The following is a 22,927-nucleotide window of genomic DNA, read 5'->3' on the forward strand; positions in this document are numbered from 1 at the left end:
CCCCCTCAATCTCTGGGGGCAGCCACAGCGAGCAGGGAGGGATTCCCTGATATCAGCGCAGGGGCCTCCTACAGACGCGGTTCCATTCGCGGCTCCTACACACAGGGGACTCGCCAGCCGCAGAGAGCTCTCTCTCTCCAAGCCGCTCAGACGCGGTTGGATGCGCTCCGTAGGCGCAGTTTAGCCGGACGCCATTTTGGTATTGCGGAAGTATATTCCTGCGGTCCCTGGCCTCTCGCGTGATCTTGGGCGCGCCCTTCACACTCGCGGCCGCCATTTTAGATCGCGCACACGGGATTAGCCACGCACAGACGCTGCTCCCAGACTACGATACTCTGGCAGCAGAGACACAAGGCACCACTGCAGAATTGACAACTCGATTCTCTCCTACTGCTCAGCTAAGTGTCAGGCTATATTCTACTGGGTTATTCTCCCAGGTATTCCCCATATATTTTTCCACTATGTCTGATGGACCCAGTGCCAACCTCTTCTTTAGGGGGGCAACCACAGCCCTGGTCACTTTTCTGTCTTGTGCCAAATGCCGCAAACATTTGCCCACAGGGCACAAATCAGCCCTATGCAACCAGTGCTCTCCACAGCAGGTTTCTGAACCCTCACCACCTTCTCCACCTCTGGTGAATCAGGCTGCCCAGGGGGATCCCTTAGCATCCAGCCCTGAAGCTTCTCCACGCCGAGTACAGGCAGCACCTGAGTGGGCGGCCCAATTGGCCACAGGCATTCCAAAACTAGCACAGTCGCTAGACAAATTGCTTTCTCGCCTTGACAGTCATAAACCTAGACCCTCCAAACGCAGGGCCCCCTCCCCGTCCGAAGACGATAGCGATTCTCCACCGAGGATTTTTTCACCTCCTGATTCTGGGGATGAACAGGATCATTCAGACGGGGAATGTTTTTCTGATTCGGACCACGATGATCCTAAAATCTCTTCTGACACCGTGGACTCCCTTATCTCCTCGGTACTAGAAACCCTCCACCTCCAGGAACCGGAGGTCCGTGCGGAGTCTTTCAAGTCTCTCTTCAAGCGACGCAACAAGACTTCACCGATGTTTCCTTCCCACAACCAGCTTGAACAAATTATCCAACAAGAGTGGGACACACCCGAGAGACGTTTTCAAACAAACCGTCGTTTCCTGAAGTTGTATCCTTTTCCACCTGAACTTACTGAAAAATGGGCTGCTCCTCCATCCTTGGACGCCCCAGTATCCCGCCTCTCTAAGAACACGGCCTTACCAGTCCCTGACGCGTCCTCCTTCAAGGACTCTATGGACAAGAAGTTAGAGAGTTTACTACGCTCATCATTCGCAGCTTCCGGATCCTCGCTGAGGCCGGTCCTAGCGACGGCATGGGTTAGCCGAGCTGTTCAATCCTGGTCTGACACTCTTATCACCGCCATTTCAGACGGAGCACCACGTCACGAACTCTCACAGCTGGCATCTCAAATCAAAGAAGCCAATGACTACATGTGTGAAGCCTCGCTTGACGCCACTCAAGCTATCCGCAGAGCCTCCGCTCTCTCGGTGGCAGCCCGCAGATCCTTATGGATGAAACTATGGTCAGCGGACCTATCCTCTAAGAAGTCCCTGACCTCCATCCCGTTCAAGGGGAAGCTCCTCTTCGGACCTGATCTTGACAAGATCATTAGTCAAGCTACCGGGGGCAAAAGCACTCTTCTCCCCCAACCCAAGGCACGTCCCTCCTTTCGAAAGAACAAGTTTTTTCGTGGCTCTCAGACCAAGAGCGCGAGATCCTCTCCTCCAAGACAGTCCTTTGCAAACAAAGGGCGTTTCGGCAACAAACATCGAACTCCCTGGCAGAACCGAAAGCACTCTTCCAAGCCCACCGACAAGACTGCTTCTGCATGACGCCGTACTCCCCGCCCCGAACTTTATAGGGGGGAGATTGTCCCACTTTGCAAACACGTGGGTATCTCTTGTTCCGGACACCTGGATTCACGAGGTGGTTACTCAAGGCTACCATGTAGAGTTTTCATCTATCCCACCTCACCGATTCTTCATGTCAAGACTTCCTCAAGAACCAGGCAAGCGTGCAGCTTTTCAGAGAGCCGTCTCCAACCTTCTCCTAGCAGGAGTGGTTATTCCCGTCCCCCCGGACGAACACTTCAGGGGCTACTACTCAAACCTGTTCATAGTTCCCAAAAATGACGGCTCAGTCCGGCCGATCCTAGACTTAAAAGAACTGAACAAGCTCATTCGTCCAAGGAAATTCAAAATGGAATCCCTCCGGTCTGTCATTGCAGCGATGTCCCCAGGGCAATTCCTCATGTCTCTCGACATAAAAGACGCTTACCTTCATGTTCCCATTTTCCCTCCTCATCAGAGATTCTTGCGCTTCCACTACCAATTCACAAGTTTACCATTCGGACTCACGTCAGCTCCCCGGGTCTTCACGAAGATCATGGCGGCTGCCACTGCACTGATCCGCAACGAGGGGGTCTCGATCACCCCGTACCTGGACGACCTTTTGATCAAAGCGCCTTCCCCCCAGGAGGCCCATCGGTCACTCCAGGTCTCCATGGAGAAGCTTCGGGAATTAGGTTGGGTTCTCAACCTACACAAATCCTCCCTAATCCCCAGTCAATCCATGAACTTTCTGGGCATGAACTTCAACACTCTGACTCAGAGGATCTCCCTCCCTCAGGAGAAGATTGTTCATCTCCAAGCATTGGTTCGGTCACTGCTGCAGAAGCCACAGCATCCAGTAAGGTTCTGCATGAAGGTGCTGGGTGTCATGGTTTCCACTATAGGTTTCCTTCGCCCAATTTCATCTCCGGGAGCTCCAGTGGAACATCCTCAGCACCTGGAGACGGAAGTCCTTACTACAAGAGATAATCCTCTCTCCTCAAACTCGGACGTCCCTTCTGTGGTGGCTCAACTCCACTCACCTCTCAAAGGGAAAGCGCCTCGGGGACCCCAGTTGGCGCATTCTCACGACCGACGCAAGCCTCTTCGGCTGGGGAGCGGTGCTCGAAGGCAGGTCGGCCCAAGGGCAGTGGAACCTCACCGAAAAGAAGTTGCAGATCAATCTGCTCGAGATCCGCGCAATTCGCCTAGGCCTCATCCATTGGCAGCAGGCCCTCACGGGGCAGGCGGTGAAAATACAGTCGGACAATTCCACGGCGGTGGCCTACATCAACCACCAGGGCGACACAAGGAGCAGGGCGGCTCTAAGCGAGATAAAAATCATATTCCAGTGGGCCGAGGCTCACAGCGTACAGCTGTCCGCCATCTTCATACCGGGACTACTGAACTGGGAAGCCGACTTCCTAAGCAGGCAATCCCTGGATCCAGGCGAGTGGTCCCTAAAGGACGAAGTATTTCAAGAGATAACTTCAAGATGGGGCATTCCAGAGGTGGACCTCATGGCGACCAGGCACAACAGAAAGGTACCACACTTCCTAGCTCGTTACAGAGACCCACTAGCCCTAAACGTGGACGCTCTGACAGCCGACTGGCCTTTTCAGCTGGCGTATGCCTTTCCGCCCACTCCTCTAATCCCCAGGACGATCAGAAAGCTCCAGCGGGAACGGTCCACCCTCATCCTCATAGCACCGAGGTGGCCTCGACGAGCTTGGTTCACGGACCTTCTCAACCTCTCCGTCGCAGAACCGTGGCCTCTGCCTCCTCTTCCAGACCTTCTCACTCAGGGTCCGATTTTACATCCAAACCCGACCTACCTCAATTTGACGGCGTGGCTCTTGAGACCAAGATTCTGACTCAAAAGGGATTTTCTCGAGCCGTGGCACGCACCATGTGTGCGGCTCGGAAACCGGTTTCAGCCAGGGCATATCACAGGGTCTGGTCCACCTACCGCCAATGGTGTTTCACTCGCAAGGTTAGCTTCCAGCTATTTTCTCTACCAACCTTACTGGAGTTCCTGCAGGAAGGCCTATCGCTAGGACTGTCTTTGGGTTCCCTCAAATCTCAGCTCTCTCAGTGCTTTTCCAGAAAAGACTTGCCCTGCTTCCTGACGTTAAAACCTTCATGCAAGGAGTGGCTCATGTGACTCCGCCTGTCAGGGCTCCCGCACCTACCTGGGACCTCACGTTAGTGCTCCGGGCACTTCAACTTCCTCCCTTTGAACCCCTGGGATCGGTGCCCATTCAGTTCCTGACCTGGAAAACAGTTTTCCTCCAGGCTATTGCTACAGCAAGACGGGTTTCTGAGCTCGGCGCTCTCTCCTACAAGTCGCCTTACCTCGTCTTCCATCAAGACAGAGCGGTCCTTCGTACCATACCATCCTTCCTACCTAAAGTGGTCTCGGATTTTCATATAAACCAAGAGATCGTGGTTCCTTCCATCTGCCCGTCTCCAGCGAATCAGAAGGAACGGGCACTGCACACTCTGGACCCAGTGCGGGCCTTAAAGTTTTACCTCTTCAGAGTTCAAGACTTCCGCAAGTCCGATTCCCTGCTGGTACTTCCCTCAGGCTCCCGTCGAGGCGCATCGGCTACCAAACAATCCATTTCTCGCTGGATCAAACAAGCTATACAAGGCGCATACAGAGCCCGGGGTCGCTCACCTCCGTCCAGGGTCACTGCCCATTCGACCAAGGGTGTGAGTACGTCTTGGGCCTTCAGAAACCAGGCATCAGCTGACCAGCTATGCAAAGCAGCGACTTGGACCTCTGTCCATTCATTTGCAAAATTCTATCATTTTGACACCTTTGCGGCATCTGACACTCGCTTTGGCAGAAAAGTGCTTCAGGCCGCGGTGGCTGACACCACTTAAACCTCTTTTTTCCCACCCGGTTGTTAGGGGACAGCTTTGGTACGTCCCCATTGTCGCTGTGTCCCCCAAGCTGACTTTGAGAAAAGGAGATTTTGTGTACTCACCGTTAAATCTTTTTCTCTTCAGTCACTTGGGGGACACAGGGCTTCCCTCCCTGGGTTGAGGTTTTCACTTCCGTCAGACAAGTTAACCGTGTTTTCTTGTTAGCAGTTATTGGCTTTTTTGAAAAGTTTTCATTGCGTTATGTCATATCCTGTTGACTCTGGTACAAACTGAGCTCTTCTCCAGCCTGCTGGGGGTATAGCCAGTGGGGGAGGAGCCAGTTGTCTTTTTTGTAGTTGTGTCCTGCCTCCTAATGGTACTAGCTATACCCCATTGTCCCTGTGTCCCCCAAGTGACTGAAGAGAAAAAGATTTAACGGTGAGTACACAAAATCTCCTTTTTTTGAACATGTTAGGAAATTATATATTATTTTTTCAGGAAAACCTAAACTTTCTAAATGTACTTTTATGTTGTAATATCTACTTCTGTAACAAGATATAGACCTCTAAAAAACCTTGAAGGAGAAGGAAAGTATTTTTCCACTTTCCAAATGTAAGGCACCCCCAGGTGATTGTATTTACTTCAAAGTCAAAAGATAGCAGCACTCCCATCTTGTTAAGATAAAACCGCCTTTATTATTTCATACAGCATCTCCAGCAACGTTTCGGACCATCCGACCAACCATTCTCAAGCTGACATAGTATCAATTGCTGCTAATTACAACTTTATTAAATACCCATATAACACATTGCCTCCTAGTGGTACAATATAGAACTAAACATATTTAAAATACATAGTATAGGTATCCATCAGCAATCCTAGCAACAATCTATGTAACAAAATAAATATAAAAAAAAAAATTAAAAAATAATGCAATAATATTACTGTATATTCCTAGTGTCTGTATGACAGAAAAGCAGAAATAACCTTCACACTTACTTGTAGCATAGTGGTATTTCTTGCACTTTATGGCAATGGTTTTAATGGTTCTATTTTCAAATAATTATAACAGATTGTTCATACACTTCCAGTATGTTACTTTGCCAGGACAGTCACCTCCTGGCAAATTATTCTTGTTAAGGACTGTATCACTTGTTTTTCAGGCGAGTACAGGAGTCTCTGCGAGACATGAAACTTCTGTTGGATATGTATAGATCAGCACCAAAGGAACAAAGAGACAAAGTACAGCTGATGGCAGCTGAGAGAAAAAGTAAAGCGGAGGTAATGGTGCCCCAAGAGTTTGTGCATATTTCTTTGGGATTGCTTGCATTTTTTTTAACTCTTGGCTTTATAATGTCTCTTAGCTGGAGGAGCTTCGTCTTCGTCTAAGAGAGCTGGAAGAAAGGGAACGCAGAGACAGCAAGAAAATGGCAGATGAAGATGCCTTACGTAGAATGAGAGCAGCTGAGGAACAGACGGAGGTTCTTCAAAAACGACTATCAGTGGCTAAGCAGGTGAGAAGCAGAATTATAAATAATGTAATGTAGACCTTTATGTAATATTTTTTGAGCTTGGGAAAAAATAAGGTCAGAGAATTTACTGACTTAGTTCACAGAGCTTGCTCGGCCCACGGCAATGTTCTGCTTTTTACCATATATATAACAACCAGGCTGTGTGTCCCCAGTAGTATGCATATTTTGCATATGCATATTTTTTCCCAAATCCTGACTGACGTACCAATATATATAACACTATTATTAGATCAACAGTACAATATTTTGCTCCCATTACGATGTTAAAGGAGAAGGAAAGGCTAAAATTAAGTAAGCTTTATCTGAAAGGTCTATATAAATACACCAGTAAACCCTCAAAGTAATGCTGCTCTGAGTCCTCTGTCAAAAGAAACACAGCATTTCTTTCCTTTTATTGTGTACACATGGGCTTCTTTATCAGACTTCCTGTTTTCAGCATAAACCTCCAGGGCAGGGCTTGAGCATGCTCAGTGTGCTCCTCTCCCCCTCCCTCCTCCCACCCCTACTGTAATCTGAGCTCAGAGCTGTAAGTGAACAGGGAGAGACTCTGGCAGGAAGTGATGTCACACCAAGCTTATATGGCAGCTTCTATCCTAAACAAACAGAGACAGTGTCTAGAGCTGTTTACTCAGGTATGGTAAAGCATTCTGCAGAATAAATGTAGCATTCTAGCTTGCACTATTGTGGCTAATCTGTTGGCAATACACTGTCTTGGAGCTTTCCTTCTCCTTTAAAACAAACTAAAGCTCAGAATATTCACACACATCGCCTAATCATAAACATATTCACACTGGCAAGGTCAAATCAATTAAAAGAAATTACTAGTCCTATAAAATAATACCAGGTTTCTCAGGAAGACATTTGTTCTCTGTTTTTTCTGTAGATACATACAAGTAGATATTTGTATCCCTAAATTCTAATACCATCCTTTAGACTAGAAGACAAGAACTTTAATTTGAAGCAACGTAGGGGGTTCTTCACAGCCAGGATAATGAGGTTGTGGAATGCACTGCCGGGTGATTTTGTGATGGCTAATTCAGTTAATGCCTTTAAGAATGGCTTGGATGATTTTTTGGACAGGCATAATATCAAAGGCTATTGTGATACGAAGCTCTATAGTTAGTATAGGTATGGGTATATAGAATTTATGTGAAAGTAGGGAGGGGTGTGTTTATGGATGCTGGGTTTTCATTTGGAGGGGTTGAACTTGATGGACTTTGTCTTTTTTCAACCCAATTTATCTATGTAACTATCGTATTTGTTCATATCTTAGGAGGAAGAGGCCTTGCTTTCAGAAATGGATGTCACAGGTCAGGCATTTGAAGACATGCAGGAGCAAAATATCCGTCTTATGCAGCAACTGAGAGAGAAGGATGATGCAAACTTTAAACTTATGTCTGAGAGAATCAAATCAAACCAGATCCATAAGCTGCTCAAGGAAGAAAAGGAGGAGCTGGCAGACCAACTACTTACACTGCGCACACAGGTATAAACAAGCTTGTACACAGAACATCTTTAAGTTGCTGCTAAGAAAAACATTTTTTGTCATAGTAGTGTGTGTGTGTGTGGAATTTTGAGCAAGTTGATTTTTGTAGATAAACCTAAGTAAAGCCACCTGTTGTGCTCAGGGGTGATCCTGGCCCCTCCGCCGCCTGAGGCAGCTTGGGGTTGCTGCCGCCCCCTTTTTCTTAAAAGTTTTCTGCATGCTGCAGCCTTGTCTGCATGTTAATATCTGTAAGCTTTTTTTTCTAAATGTTCTTAGGTGGATGCCCAGCTTCAGGTTTTAAGGAAGCTGGAAGAGAAGGAACATTTACTTCAGACTAGTATCAACACGGGAGAGAAAGAACTTACTCTCAGAACCCAGGCCCTGGATCTGTGCAAGCGTAAGGTGGGTCACCTTTTCATGTCTGGTGTACTCTTAGCAATTCTCATGGCACCAAAGTATATGAAAAAAAGCACTGAAGTTAAAGGAAATGTAATAACAAAAAATGAAAGTTTTATAAAGTAATTCATTTATAATGTACTGTCTTCCTTCACTGGTAAAAAAAATTGTTGTTGGTTTCAGAAAGACTAATATAGTTTATATAAATAAGCTGCTGTGTATCGATGGGGGTAGCCATTTAATGGAGAAAAGACTCTTGTTTACATAGCAGATAACAGATAAGCTCTGTAGAATACAATAGGAACTTTTCAGTTATCTATTATTTAACCTATGCCTTTTCTCCTTTTTTCAAACTGAATGGCTGCCCCAGGGCTGCACTGCAGCTTGTTTATATAAACCATAATAGTGTTTCTGAAGCAAACACATCAGTTTTACCAGTGCAGGCAAGAGTGCATTATATTTTAATTACTTTAAAACACTTAAATTTTTTTGGTGTTACTGTTTATTTAAGCAGTTCTAAAGCATTGCAGCAGGTTAGCTGCCAAATGGCCCTCACAAAGAAGAGACTATTTTTATGACCTCCGAAATATAAAACAATTCCTATGGCTCAGCTAAAACCTGCATTGGATATACTTAAAGAAAAAGAAAACTATCATCAATTATGTGAAAATCTAAAATCTGGGTGCCCTAAAATCTCTGGTTCCCCTGACTGAAAATGACTGCCAGAGGAGAAAGGGTTTTTTTGATCACCATAGTACTGGCCTGTTATCTATGTTTTTATGACGTGTTGTTACCACTATCTTAACATATGAATATGTATTGTCTGTTGTTAAGGCTACAGAGTCCTCTCAGCAAGCGGAAGAACTGAGATCTCAGCTGGAGCTGTCTCAAAAGAAGCTGCAAGATCTGCGAGGGGAAATAATTGAGAATACTGCAAGTCGAGAGAAGGATGCATTTAATTACAAAAGAGCTCAGGTCAGGTTTTCGTATCCGCTGTTTCCCTACATCTCCTCCTAACTACCAAACCGCAAAGCTTTGCTAAAGTTGAGTGTTTTTATGACATTTCTGAAATCACCTGTCAGTTTTTCACATTTTTCAAAATACCCTAAATTTCTCTATGTCTGTTTGGGGGACACAGGGACAGTGGGCATAGCTGGTACTTCTAGGAGGGCAAGGCACAACAATAAGGAAAGACTAGCCCCTCCTCCACCGGCTATACCCCCGGCAGCCGGAGCTTCGCTTCCAGTTTGTGTTGTGTCCTCAGGAGGATAGGACATTTTTTGTCTACTCTTTATTGTTTTATTAATTAGACTGTCATTTATTTGACACCAGGGAATGTCCAGGACCTCTGCACTGAGTAGAGGATCCACACTGGCATTCCCCAGCGGGGGACCTGTCTCCTGGGTCTTTGGTGTTCTTGAACACAGACCACCCAGCCTGAATGCCACCTCTTTCCCCTTCAGATGGAGAGGAAGCTGGCCAGTAGAGTAGAGCTGCCTGAGGGAAGTCCTATAGCACATTGGAAAAGGCTTTGCTTTTCATGTGAGTAGTGACAAAGACAAACGCCACCAGCTTCTCTACAAGCTTCTAAGGCTACCCTTCTCCCCCACTCTGGGTCGGGTCCCTTATAATTGGCGCCACTCTCCTATCATTACTCGGCTCCCATCACTTCAGCACAGCCAGCGGTGAGAGCCGGTGGGGACGGCAAGCAGCCGAATGGTGAGGAACCTTCACCGGCCTAGCGACAAGGGGAGCAGATGCATGCTCTGCGTACTCCTGCATTTGGCCCCTTTTTCCTCGCTGTCATGCGCCCTGTTGGACGCCTCTCACATCCCACGCACTTTGAGCCGGTGGGCACGGGAAGCAGCCGGATGGTAAAAGAACCTTCAATGGCCTAGCAACAAGGGGAGCAGACGCATCCTCTGCGTACTTCTGCATTGGCACCCTTTTTTCCTCGCTGTCACGCGCCCCGTTTCTTGTGTGAACAGGGGCGCGCTATTACACACGACGGCCATCTTGGAATAGGTCCATAGCCTCTGGAGCACAAACATAGCACATGCATAGTGCAGTCACAGCCAGCGGTTTCAGACCGAACGCACTGGGGCAGATTAGAGGTTAGCTGGTGCTGCTATCAGTTACAGACACCTCTGGGGATACTTACCCCCCCCCCCTTTCACTGGCACATAGCCTCTACACGTTAGTGCACAGCTAGAGCAGATACACAAGGGGGGTTGTGGGAGCACCCGCATTGCTAAGTAAAAATATATAAGTATAAGGGAAGTGCTACTGGCATATCCAAATGGGTCAGTGCACATTCCCTGGGCCCCTGTCTAAGTAATTCAGTAATTCAGTAGATATGCAAATGCATGTGTTAACAAAGACAGGGGTTTTTAGTTGCAAAGTTATGATCATAAAGTTGAAAAGCCACCATACCACGTCAAGGTAAACCCCATATGGCGGTCCCTAACTTGTTTACCTACCAGTCATAGTATTGAGGATCCTGTGTCTCTCTGCATAATAGCAATAGTAAAGTAAAAGTCTGCTGAACCTTGGTTTCTGGAGGGCTAAAACCTCCCCCGCTGCTGAATTGCAGCTTTTAAGAGAGAGTGATTGCCCAAACCAACGCCCATTTTTGACAAAAATGTATAAATATGGTGCAGTTAAAAGCATAGGGCCACTATTAATTAATAGGGGTGGGTATGGGGGGTGCTACAAGCCACAAGAAGCTTAGCCAAAGCTACAGGCTGTAAAAGCAAATACACAAGGGGGGTTGTGGGAGCACCCGCATTGCTAAGTAAAAATATATAAGTATAAGGGAAGTGCTACTGGCATATCCAAATGGGTCAGTGCACATTCCCTGGGCCCCTGTCTAAGTAATTCAGTAATTCAGTAGATATGCAAATGCATGTGTTAACAAAGACAGGGGTTTTTAGTTGCAAAGTTATGATCATAAAGTTGAAAAGCCACCATACCACGTCAAGGTAAACCCCATATGGCGGTCCCTAACTTGTTTACCTACCAGTCATAGTATTGAGGATCCTGTGTCTCTCTGCATAATAGCAATAGTAAAGTAAAAAGTAAAAGTCTGCTGAACCTTGGTTTCTGGAGGGCTAAAACCTCCCCCGCTGCTGAATTGCAGCTTTTAAGAGAGAGTGATTGCCCAAACCAACGCCCATTTTTGACAAAAATGTATAAATATGGTGCAGTTAAAAGCATAGGGCCACTATTAATTAATAGGGGTGGGTATGGGGGGTGCTACAAGCCACAAGAAGCTTAGCCAAAGCTACAGGCTGTAAAAGCAAATACACAAGGGGGGTTGTGGGAGCACCCGCATTGCTAAGTAAAAATATATAAGTATAAGGGAAGTGCTACTGGCATATCCAAATGGGTCAGTGCACATTCCCTGGGCCCCTGTCTAAGTAATTCAGTAATTCAGTAGATATGCAAATGCATGTGTTAACAAAGACAGGGGTTTTTAGTTGCAAAGTTATGATCATAAAGTTGAAAAGCCACCATACCACGTCAAGGTAAACCCCATATGGCGGTCCCTAACTTGTTTACCTACCAGTCATAGTATTGAGGATCCTGTGTCTCTCTGCATAATAGCAATAGTAAAGTAAAAAGTAAAAGTCTGCTGAACCTTGGTTTCTGGAGGGCTAAAACCTCCCCCGCTGCTGAATTGCAGCTTTTAAGAGAGAGTGATTGCCCAAACCAACGCCCATTTTTGACAAAAATGTATAAATATGGTGCAGTTAAAAGCATAGGGCCACTATTAATTAATAGGGGTGGGTATGGGGGGTGCTACAAGCCACAAGAAGCTTAGCCAAAGCTACAGGCTGTAAAAGCAAATACACAAGGGGGGTTGTGGGAGCACCCGCATTGCTAAGTAAAAATATATAAGTATAAGGGAAGTGCTACTGGCATATCCAAATGGGTCAGTGCACATTCCCTGGGCCCCTGTCTAAGTAATTCAGTAATTCAGTAGATATGCAAATGCATGTGTTAACAAAGACAGGGGTTTTTAGTTGCAAAGTTATGATCATAAAGTTGAAAAGCCACCATACCACGTCAAGGTAAACCCCATATGGCGGTCCCTAACTTGTTTACCTACCAGTCATAGTATTGAGGATCCTGTGTCTCTCTGCATAATAGCAATAGTAAAGTAAAAAGTAAAAGTCTGCTGAACCTTGGTTTCTGGAGGGCTAAAACCTCCCCCGCTGCTGAATTGCAGCTTTTAAGAGAGAGTGATTGCCCAAACCAACGCCCATTTTTGACAAAAATGTATAAATATGGTGCAGTTAAAAACATAGGGCCACTATTAATTAATAGGGGTGGGTATGGGGGGTGCTACAAGCCACAAGAAGCTTAGCCAAAGCTACAGGCTGTAAAAGCAAATACACAAGGGGGGTTGTGGGAGCACCCGCATTGCTAAGTAAAAATATATAAGTATAAGGGAAGTGCTACTGGCATATCCAAATGGGTCAGTGCACATTCCCTGGGCCCCTGTCTAAGTAATTCAGTAATTCAGTAGATATGCAAATGCATGTGTTAACAAAGACAGGGGTTTTTAATTGCAAAGTTATGATCATAAAGTTGAAAAGCCACCATACCACGTCAAGGTAAACCCCATATGGCGGTCCCTAACTTGTTTACCTACCAGTCATAGTATTGAGGATCCTGTGTCTCTCTGCATAATAGCAATAGTAAAGTAAAAAGTAAAAGTCTGCTGAACCTTGGTTTCTAGAGGGCTAAAACCTCCCCCGCTGCTGAATTGCAGCTTTTAAGAGAGAGTGATTGCCCAAACCAACGCCCATTTTTGACAAAAATGTATAAATATGGTGCAGTTAAAAGCATAGGGCCACTATTAATTAATAGGGGTGGGTATGGGGGGTGCTACAAGCCACAAGAAGCTTAGCCAAAGCTACAGGCTGTAAAAGCTAGAGCAGACCTTATTAGGTACTGCTACTACCAGGGGTCACTAGCCATACCTGCGGCACAAGCACCTACTGCCACCGTGTCTGAAGGCACAAGTGACACTTTTTTTCCAGGATAGCTCCTGCAGCCCCAATGGATATTCTGGTTGTTGCCTGTGCCGCAAACGCTTGCCAGCAGGCCATAAAGAACCTCTGCGGTAAATGCAAACCGCCTGCGTGGAGATCTAATTCTTTAGATCCTGCTTCTACCGCAGGATCAGGCCTCTCAAGGGGAACCTTCCTCTCCCAACAGGGACTCCCATAGAGACCAACCCACCCCATAGTGGGCAGCACAGTTAGCTTCAGGGATCCCAAAGATTGACAAATTCCCTAGATAAGCCTAAGAGGAAGAGGAGTCACTTAATATCCCGACCGCTCTAGAGGGCAAGTCTTCAAAACGGGAAGCTTGCTTGGTATTGAGAACTGTCACATGGCAATGTGATGGACTGAGGGATCTAATCATTGAAGTGTTTGGCTCTTCCTACACTTATATAAGTGGGCAATCTCTAATAGTCAAAGAGGCTAGCCAAAGGACTATTTTCTTGACAGCCTGGTTTGACATGGCTTGGAAACTCCTTTTGTAATTGGTGAACTTGACTAATAGGGAAATGATGAGGACTTGGTAGGTTTTTTCTCCCTACGGGTCCTGGGGAAAAGTTGACAAGCCCTTTTCACCCTCTGATGAGGACAGCGCTTCTCCTCCTAGACTTTCCTCAACCCATCCTGGTTCAGGCGAAGATTGTGATCACTCTGAATGTAAACTTCATCATATTCAAACCAAGAGGGAGATGAGTCACCTAAGATCTCTTAAGAGTTAGCGTTTTCTCTTATCAATTCTGTACTAGAGACGCTTCAGAACCGGACGTCTTATCAGACTCTTCTAAAAGCCTGTTTAAAGTGTCACAGAAAGACTTCTCCAGTTTTTCCGTCTCACTCTGGTTGATCATTCAACAAGAATGGGACACCCCTGAGAGGCGTTTTTTAAACTCAACTCTTCCAAAAGGTTTTACCTTTTCCCAAAGGAGCTTGCATAAAAGTGGTTTAGGCCACCCTTAGTGGATGTACCGTTTCCCGGCTTTCCAAAAGATACGGCTCTTCCCGTCTCTAACACCTCCTACTTTAAGAATTCAATGGACAAGCCTACTACGATCCGTTCTTTCAGCCTCTGGGACTTCCTTATGCCCAGTCTTAGCCATGGTGCCATTGACTCCGGCGCTCCCCACCATGAACTTGCTTAATGAGTCACCCAAATCAAGGAAGCAAATGACTATATGTGTGGGGCTTCTCTGGATGCTGTACAGGTCATAAGCAGATCATCGGCACTTTCGGTGGCAGAACGCAGATCACTCTGGATGAAGCTTTGGTCAGCAGATTCCTCTTCCAAAAAGTCACTGACCTCCATCCTCTTTAAAGGTAAACTGATCTTGGAACCGCAAGCACACTCCCTAAGCGGGAGACAAGACCATCTCAGTATGACGGGGATTGGGGGCAGGCATGAAACCAATTGGGGGGGAGACTGTGACTTTTTCGCAAACGCCGAGCTCACACTTACTCAGGACACCTGAATTCACGAGGTGTTAACTTAAGGTTATCATCACCATAGTTTTCATCACCTCCTCCCCGTTTCTTAAAGTCCCAACTACCACAGGAACCAGTAGTGCTTTTCCAGTTGTCGTCTCCACCCAATTCCCCTCAGAGGTAATTATACTGTTCCTGCCAGAGAATGCTTCAGAGGATACTATTCAGACCTCTTGGTTGTCTCATTCTGCATCTCAAACAACGATGTTCCCGGGACAATTCTTGAGGTCCCTCGACACAACGGACGTATACTGGCACGTTCCAATTGTCCCTTCACATCAGAAATACTTGATATTTGCCTTCCAAAATCGTCATTACACGAGCCTTCCATTCGGACTGATGTCAGCCCCAGGTTTCTAGGGGACAGCTTTGGTACGTCCCCACTGTCCTTGTGTCCCCCCAAGCAGACCTAGAGAAAAGAAGATTTTGTGTACTCACCGTTAAATCTCTTTCTCTTCAGTCGCTTGGGGGACACAGGGCTTCCCTCCCTGCATGAGGTCCTTGTTTTTCAACAGACATGTTACAGTTTTTATGTTGTATTACTGTGATCAGTTTAAAAATTAAGGTTATATCCTATTGACTTTGGAACAAACTGGAAGCTAAGCTCTGCCTGCCGGGGGTATAGCCGGTGGAGGAGTGGCTAGTCTTTCCTTATTGTTGTGTCCTGCCCTCCTAGAAGTACCAGCTATACCCACTGTCCCTGTGTCCCCCAAGCGACTGAAGAGAAAGAGATTTAACGGTGAGTATACAAAATCTCCTTATGAATGTTGGGGGTGTAAGGAATAGTTTGAAGGCTATAATATGTATAGATTTGGCAAAGTATGTGGTCTGTAGTAATATAATAATAATTAATATAAATTAATTTTCTTAGCTGCCACCTTGACTTCTCCACACAAAACATCCCACCCATGTATTATGTGTTGTAAGACCCCCTAACTGTACAAAGACCCCCAGAAGACCAAATACTTTTGAAAATTACACATTCTGATGAATCCAACATGGGTAGATGTCTTTCTATACCAAACTACTGAACTGCAAAGTTTTCCTAAATTTAGCACTTTGACATTTTTGGAAATCCTAAACATTTTGTAATTTGCCACATTTTTCTCAGAACACAACTCATTACACACAAAGGCAAATCACCATAAATATTAAAGGGAAACTATCATGAAAATAAAAATTTAATACAAGCTTCAGAATACTGAAATAAGAAGTTCAGCATCTGTTTCTCTTCATTCCAAGCAGGAGTTGAGTGTCAGATATTCATTGACAATTAGATCCAATATATCTTATAGTGAGGTGCCTTTTACCTAGAAGATGTATCAGAGCTCACTCTATTAAAATCACCAGATGTCATGGATCTCTACATTCAGAATTTGTTCAAAAGGCAGTTTTTTGTTAGATTTTGTTTGTACAGTTATTTGATCTGCTAGGAAAGGAAGCCCCCCCCCCTATAAGATATATTGGATCTAACTGTCACTAAATATCTGACACCCAACTGCTACACGAAGACAGAATGAAGAGAAACAGATGCTGAGAGGAATATTGAAGATAAACTTGATTATTTCAGAAACTATGCAGAATATTTAATGGATTAGAGTTTTTAGAGTTTTATATATCAGTATGATGAAGCTTATACTAAATTTTCATGTGTATTGTATGTGTACAACAGTACGTCTCACTGTGTATTCTTAAACTGCTGAGATGAATATAAAGTTTACTTTGACTACCGTATATACTCGAGTATAAACCGACCCGAGTATAAGCCGAGGTACCTAATTTTACCTGGGAAAACTTATTGACTCGAGTATAAGCCTAGACACAACTACAGCCCTGTCTCCCAGCAGCGCACATTCCTCCAAAGTGACCCCCCCCCAGCGATCAACCGGACTTCTTTGCAAAGTTGATGGTGACAGAGAATTGCCAAATGGATTACTGTGTGCATTGTCCCACTGTCCCACTACCATGTGCAGAGGGTGCTGTGTGATATTGCCATCACTATTAATCCTTCATATAACCAACAGAGGGCGCTGTGTGATATTGCAGTCACTGTTATTCTTTCATATAACCAACAGATGGCGCTGTGTGATATTGCAGTCACTGTTATTCTTTCATATAACCAGCAGAGGGCGCACTGTTATTCTTTCATATAACCAACAGAGGGTGCTGTGTGATATTGCAGTCACTGTTATTCTTTCATATAACCAACAGATGGCGCTGTGTGATATTGCAGTCACTGTTATTCTTTCATATAACCAACAGAGGGCGCTGTGTGATATTGCAGTCTCTCCCCAAGCGAACTGTTGGTATAGGAATGATTAAAAGTGACTGCAATCTCAGCTACTGCCCACTGACTCGAGTATAAGCCGAGGTAGACTTTTTCAGCACATTTTGCTCGGCTTATACTCGAGTATATATGGTATGTAATGCCCCCTAATAAAAATAGTGCAAATGAAATTTCTCGGCTGCTGCAAATAAGACACCAAGCCAGCATATTATGTGTCATAATACCCCATAACTGTACAAAGACACCAAGAATTCTTTAGGGATGCACTGAAGCCAGGATTCGGTTCGGGATTTGGTCTTTTTCAGCAGGATTCGGATTCTGCCTTTTTCAGCAAGATTCGGCCGAATCCTTGTGCCTGGCAGAACCGAATCCTAATTTGCATATGCAAATTATGGTCAGGAAGGTAAACCACTTGTCATCACAAAACAAGGAAGTAAAGACCCCCCACTTTTTCCTTTTTCACCCCTAATTTGCATATGCAAATTAATATTCAGATTCAGTTCTGTATTCAGCTGAATCTTTCACAAAGAATTTGAGGATTTGGCCGAATCCCAAATAGTGGGTTCGGTGCATCTCTACAAACCATATCAATAATAATATGAACACTAACGGTCTACTGAACAGTTTAATGGCCTATATGCAAAGATATACTATGTGGCCTCTATAGCTACCAAATCAGCTGCTGCAAATAAAACACCCAGCCAGCATATTATGCTTCATAATACCCCCTACCTGTACAAAGACCCACAGGAAACCGTACATACTATTTTTGGAAAATACACATTCTGACAAATCCAATCCAGGTAAACACGTCTTTCTACACCAAACTGCAATATTTTCCTAAAATTTGCTATTTTTCTGACATTTCTGAAAATCTCCTGAAATTTTTGTAATTTGTGTGGACCACCGCATAAAAATTTATAACGTATGTGAATTTTGTTGGCTGCTTACTCAACTGCTGCAAATAAAGCACCCTGCCAGCATATTATATGTCGTAAATCACCCTAACCGTACAAAGGCCCCCAGGAAACCATACATTTTTGGAAAATATACATTCTGACAAATTTAACATGGGGAAAGACATTTTTCTTACACCAAACTAGCAAACTTCAAGGTATGCTAAAAACATGTAATTAACAATAATGCAGGCAATAAAATCACAAAAATTATGCAAATCAGTGAAATAACAAAATAACTGCTCTGATAGCATGATTAGTGGTCAAAATACTGGATCCCAACAGTTTTTTGTAAAAACAAAAAACACTAAAGAAAATGTTAAAAATGAATAATTAGAAAAGTGAAATAAAAACTGTGTATACATGTCTACTCTTGTAAAGGTTGTTTGCCCAAATTATATACATGGCACGAAAATATAGGTGATATCTCTCGCTTTATTAACAGAAGGACCTTTCTGCAGACATAAAGGTTCCCATTCCAATTAGAAGAGTTTCACCTAAATATTTGTAAAGGGTTTTTTTACAGTGAGAGCTGTGAAGCTCTTGATCCATGGATCATTTGTACTGGCAGATACATCCAATAGCTTCAATAAGGGTTGGATGGCTTTATGGCAAGTGAAGAAATTTACAAGATCATCCAGGGACTGGTCCGAATGCAATCTTGGAGTCCGGAAGAACGTTTTCCCCCTCTGAAGCAAATTATAGAGGCTTCAGAAAGGGTTTTGCCTTTCTCTGGATCAACTAGTAGTTAGGCAGGTTTTGTTTTGACTTAAAAGTTTAAACTTTATGGAAATGCCTTTTTTCATTATAACTTACTATGCTATATCCTCAAGCTAAAAAGGCTTTAAAATCTACAGACTACAATACAAGTTAACAAACAGGAGCAGCATTCAAAATGCAGAATACAGTAATATACATACATATATGCGTGTGGCAGTTGCTAACTGAACATGTCTGTCTCCTTAATTGTGCATACAGGAAGATATCTCTCGCCTTCGAAAGAAATTAGAATCTACAAAGAAACCTGATCTGGTGCCAACTTGTGATAAGATTTTGATGGAGGAAATCAAAGAATACAAGGTAGAGTTATATTTTAGTTGGCATATCAACCATGCACATAAACATAGGGACAACAGACCCTGCAGATGCTGGGGGGGGGGGTCCAAGGGTACCTAATATGTGTGTGTGTGTATATGACAGATCATCTTTTGCAAGTTATTGTGAGTGCAGAGTCCTAAAAAGATTTATCTCTAGCTACTGAAATCCTGTCCTTGGCAAAAAGGGACCAAATGAAAGTGTCTTAAAGAATAGAAATATAATGTACTGTTGTGCTGAGCTGGTACAACTGGTGTGTTTGCTTCAAAAACTCTACCTATAAACAAGGTGCTGTGTGGCCATGGGGGCAGCCATTCAAAGCTGAAAAATGAGAAAAGGCACAGGATACACAGCAGAAAACAGATAAAGCTCTGTAGTATAAAATGGGATTCTTCAGAAATCTACAATCTACTGTGTATCTTGTGCGCGAAATGGCCTTCCCCATGGCTACACAGCAGCTTGTTCATATAAACCAGGGCTGTCCAACTTGCGGCCCTCAACCTCCTTTGTGTGGCCCTCTCACATGAAAGTCTGCCTGCTGTATTTGCTTACCACGTGTAAACTTTAAAAGGTATCACTACAGAGATTAACTGGCCCCTGCATTGTTTAAACTTCAAATTCAGATTGTAATCCCCTATATTCACATTTATAACACCTCTATTGTTCACACCCCTAAAGCCCTGTACTATCTACACCTGAGACCCCAGACTGCCTGCCCTATGCTTCCTGTGTGTGCCATAGTCTGCCTGTGCGTGTGTGCCATACTCTGCCCACTCTATGCTTCCTGGGTGCGCTATACTCTGCCTGCCCTATTCTCTTTGGGTGTGTTATACTCTGCCTGTCTTCAGGTCCTTGGGTGTGCCATACTCTGCCTGTGTGTGCCCTGCTCTGCCTGTGGAACATAAGCCTGGTAGGGGTTTGTTCTGGGGGTTTGTTAGCATTTATAAAATTATTGTTAGAGGCCCCTAAGGTGTTTAATCATGTGCTAGGGGAAAGGGGTGCTGTGTTATCAACGTGCTAGGGAAAAGGGGTGCTGTGTTATCAACAGGGGAGGATGAGGCATACTGATTTTAAGGGTATGCCAAAATCAAACACATATTAACAATATGACCAGTACCACCTAAATAAGTTTAATCAAACTACATATATCTTTTTTTGAGAAAAAAAACTGCAGGTTTTAAAAAAAATCCCTTACTTTGTCAAATGGGTTCTTTCACTGAGGCAAATTTGAGGAGCATGCTCAGATTGTAGCATTGCATTGAGTATTCTACCCAGAATGCCTTGTTTTAGTAAACTCCTCCACTAGAAGTATCACAAGATTTCCCTATCTTGTCCCCTGCTGGTGATGTTATTATGCAAATGAAGGGCACACACTAACTTCCAGACAGGTGGCAGCACTACTGAACAGCAGCTAACACAGAGGTTTGGCGGATGTGAAAATAGCTCAGACGGGTTGCTAAGCAACCAAGGAATTTCAACTGAGCATGTGCGATATTTCAGAGCTGTTGTTGGTTGTTAAAGATATAGGTAGGAGGAGGCAGTGAAATCCAAGATGCCTGCCTCAGCTAGAATTGCAGTGAAGATAGGGGAGATCTTGCAGAAGGAATAGTGAGCTGATGATTTACATTATACAAACTATTCTAACTGTTTTGAAAATCGGATTTCTTGAACTTTCACATAGTGTATTTACTTAGTAAATGATTTTAGTTATGATTGGTGCCCTTTAATATGATTTAACTTTTTTCACATATGAGTGATGTTAGATCCCTGCAGTGAGCACCAACCATTTGTTTTTCTGGTGTGCTACCACCATTAATGTGGACATGGTCTTGTGGTAACATGGGTGTGGTTTGAAGTGGGTGTGTTTTAAAAACAGTGCGTGGTTAATACTGGCTTCCATTATTGGGCCTCCACCATGTAGGCCAGAAAAATTCCGGCCTCGCTACCAAAGAAGTTGGACAGCACGGATATAAACTATAGTTGTATGTCTACAGCAAACACACCAGTGGAGGGCAACATTACACTATATTGTGATTCCTTTAAATCTATTTAATTTTTTTGTTGTTACTTTTCCTTTAAACCTGCCTTTCAAACTTGGAGAACAATACCCAACACTAGGCCTCCTTTATTGACCCTATTTTTCTTTCTCCACTAATTAAGCTTCCCTGTAACTGTATCTTGTGTAAGAATGCAGATCTGTGTTGACATGCAGTAGGGCTCCACATAATGCCCTTCCGTTAAAAGTGCATTGTACTACTATTTGAATGTATGTATTAGCATACTTCAGGTAGGCTCATAATTATGGGTCTGGTGTGACTCTCAATGCATCCCAATGATGTTAATGTGAAGTGAAATGCTCTAAGTAGTTGCCATTTTGTAGCAACAATTGAATTATCCCATGCAACATAGTTCTTTTCTTCTTTATAGCCCTTTCAGCCATTTTGCAATCTATATTTTAAAATCGCTTTAGCCTTTACACAAGCATTGTGTCGGATATTATCCTGCTACTTTTTTTTCCATTATTGTTTGTTAATGCATCACATTTATGTATATAATGTAGCTGCCTTTAAGTTTCTCAATGGAAAGGGGGAATATGTACTACCTTTCTCCTTAGATACACATGTATATTTCAGCTAAATTATGCAGTCAATAAACGTATAATGAGGTGCACAGGGGGGAGGTGGAGGGAAATGTTTCAGTAAAATGTACTTTGTTAATTAAATGTTTTAATTTATGACCACTTTTATATCAGGCCAGACTTACATGCCCGTGCTGCAACTCTCGTAAGATGGATGCCGTTCTGACAAAATGTTTTCATGTGTTCTGCTTCGAGTGTGTTAAGACTCGCTATGACACAAGGCAGCGAAAATGTCCCAAGTGCAATGCAGCTTTTGGAGCAAATGACTTCCATCGGATCTACATTGGGTGAACTAGTCCAGCTTGTGAAATCAGAAACTGCCCCTCATACACCTGTAATGCTACTATGTTAACTATGTTTGTATACATTTTGCTCAGAAAATATATAGCTGTTCTCATAGAAGGTGTTGGTATGCAATATTGTGCCAACATTGCAATAGTTTGTTGTTCTAATGAAGCCCTATTCTGAAGTCTAACAAGATGTACTTGCTATTTGTACCTTCAAAAAGGCAACTGCATATTTCATTCCATGTATAGTCTAATCTTAAAATAGTAATTGTTTTTACATCATCCATCTGGCAGCATGACCTGTAATGAGCCTTATATCTTTACACATCTGGTAAATGGTGTTGAAATAAACAGATTGACAAGAATGAACAGTTTGTTTGTTTTTTTTTTCATACAAACACGTGGAAGAATGGAAGGTGGTTGTTGTTTAAAATAAGTAATAGCTAATTGAAATCATCTATTAGCATGCAATTAAGTTATTCTTATTATATAAGTTTATTGTATTTTTATTAGACTAGTGTGTGAAGAATTGTTGGCTGCCATGTACCAATAATCCAAATTATTTATTAATGAGCCTTATATATATTTAGTATGTTGTGAGTCGGTCCCTAAACTCAGAAACTGACAGCAGCACAAAGCAAGATGGGCAGCTACAGGGCTATATTTGGAGGCACAGATCTTTACTGCTGTAATTGTCTTGGACTGATACAGAAGCTCAAAACATAATGTACAACATTTCTGCCCAACTTCTTTAGTTAAGCTTTAGTTCTCCTTTAATAAGGGTGGAATTTAATTACCCAGATATTGATTGGATCAATAATATATCCATCACATCCCATGTAGTGGAATGAATGAAAGAAGCTCCTGTGTGTAAGAAACCAAAGAGATAAACAAACTCTGCTTTTAACTTCAGTTACGTTTTTACGTTTATAAATACCTTTAAAACCA

General features: G+C 43.7%; 1 protein-coding gene across 1 annotated transcript in view; it reads left to right on the forward strand.

The window, feature by feature from the left end:
• The window catches only part of rnf20.L (ring finger protein 20 L homeolog), a 55,432-nt gene extending 33,088 nt beyond the window's left edge, over nt 1-22,344 (forward strand). The window contains exons 14-20 of the mRNA NM_001112861.2: nt 5,915-6,032; nt 6,116-6,265; nt 7,557-7,769; nt 8,046-8,171; nt 9,000-9,140; nt 18,938-19,039; nt 21,807-22,344. Coding sequence (NP_001106332.1) covers nt 5,915-6,032; nt 6,116-6,265; nt 7,557-7,769; nt 8,046-8,171; nt 9,000-9,140; nt 18,938-19,039; nt 21,807-21,983 — 1,027 coding nt within the window. The 3' untranslated portion in view covers nt 21,984-22,344. The remainder of the gene's footprint in view (nt 1-5,914; nt 6,033-6,115; nt 6,266-7,556; nt 7,770-8,045; nt 8,172-8,999; nt 9,141-18,937; nt 19,040-21,806) is intronic.
• The last annotated feature ends 583 nt before the right edge of the window (nt 22,345-22,927 follow it).

This window comes from Xenopus laevis, chromosome 7L, assembly GCF_017654675.1.
Source record: "Xenopus laevis strain J_2021 chromosome 7L, Xenopus_laevis_v10.1, whole genome shotgun sequence".
NCBI classification, from domain to species: domain Eukaryota; kingdom Metazoa; phylum Chordata; class Amphibia; order Anura; family Pipidae; genus Xenopus; species Xenopus laevis.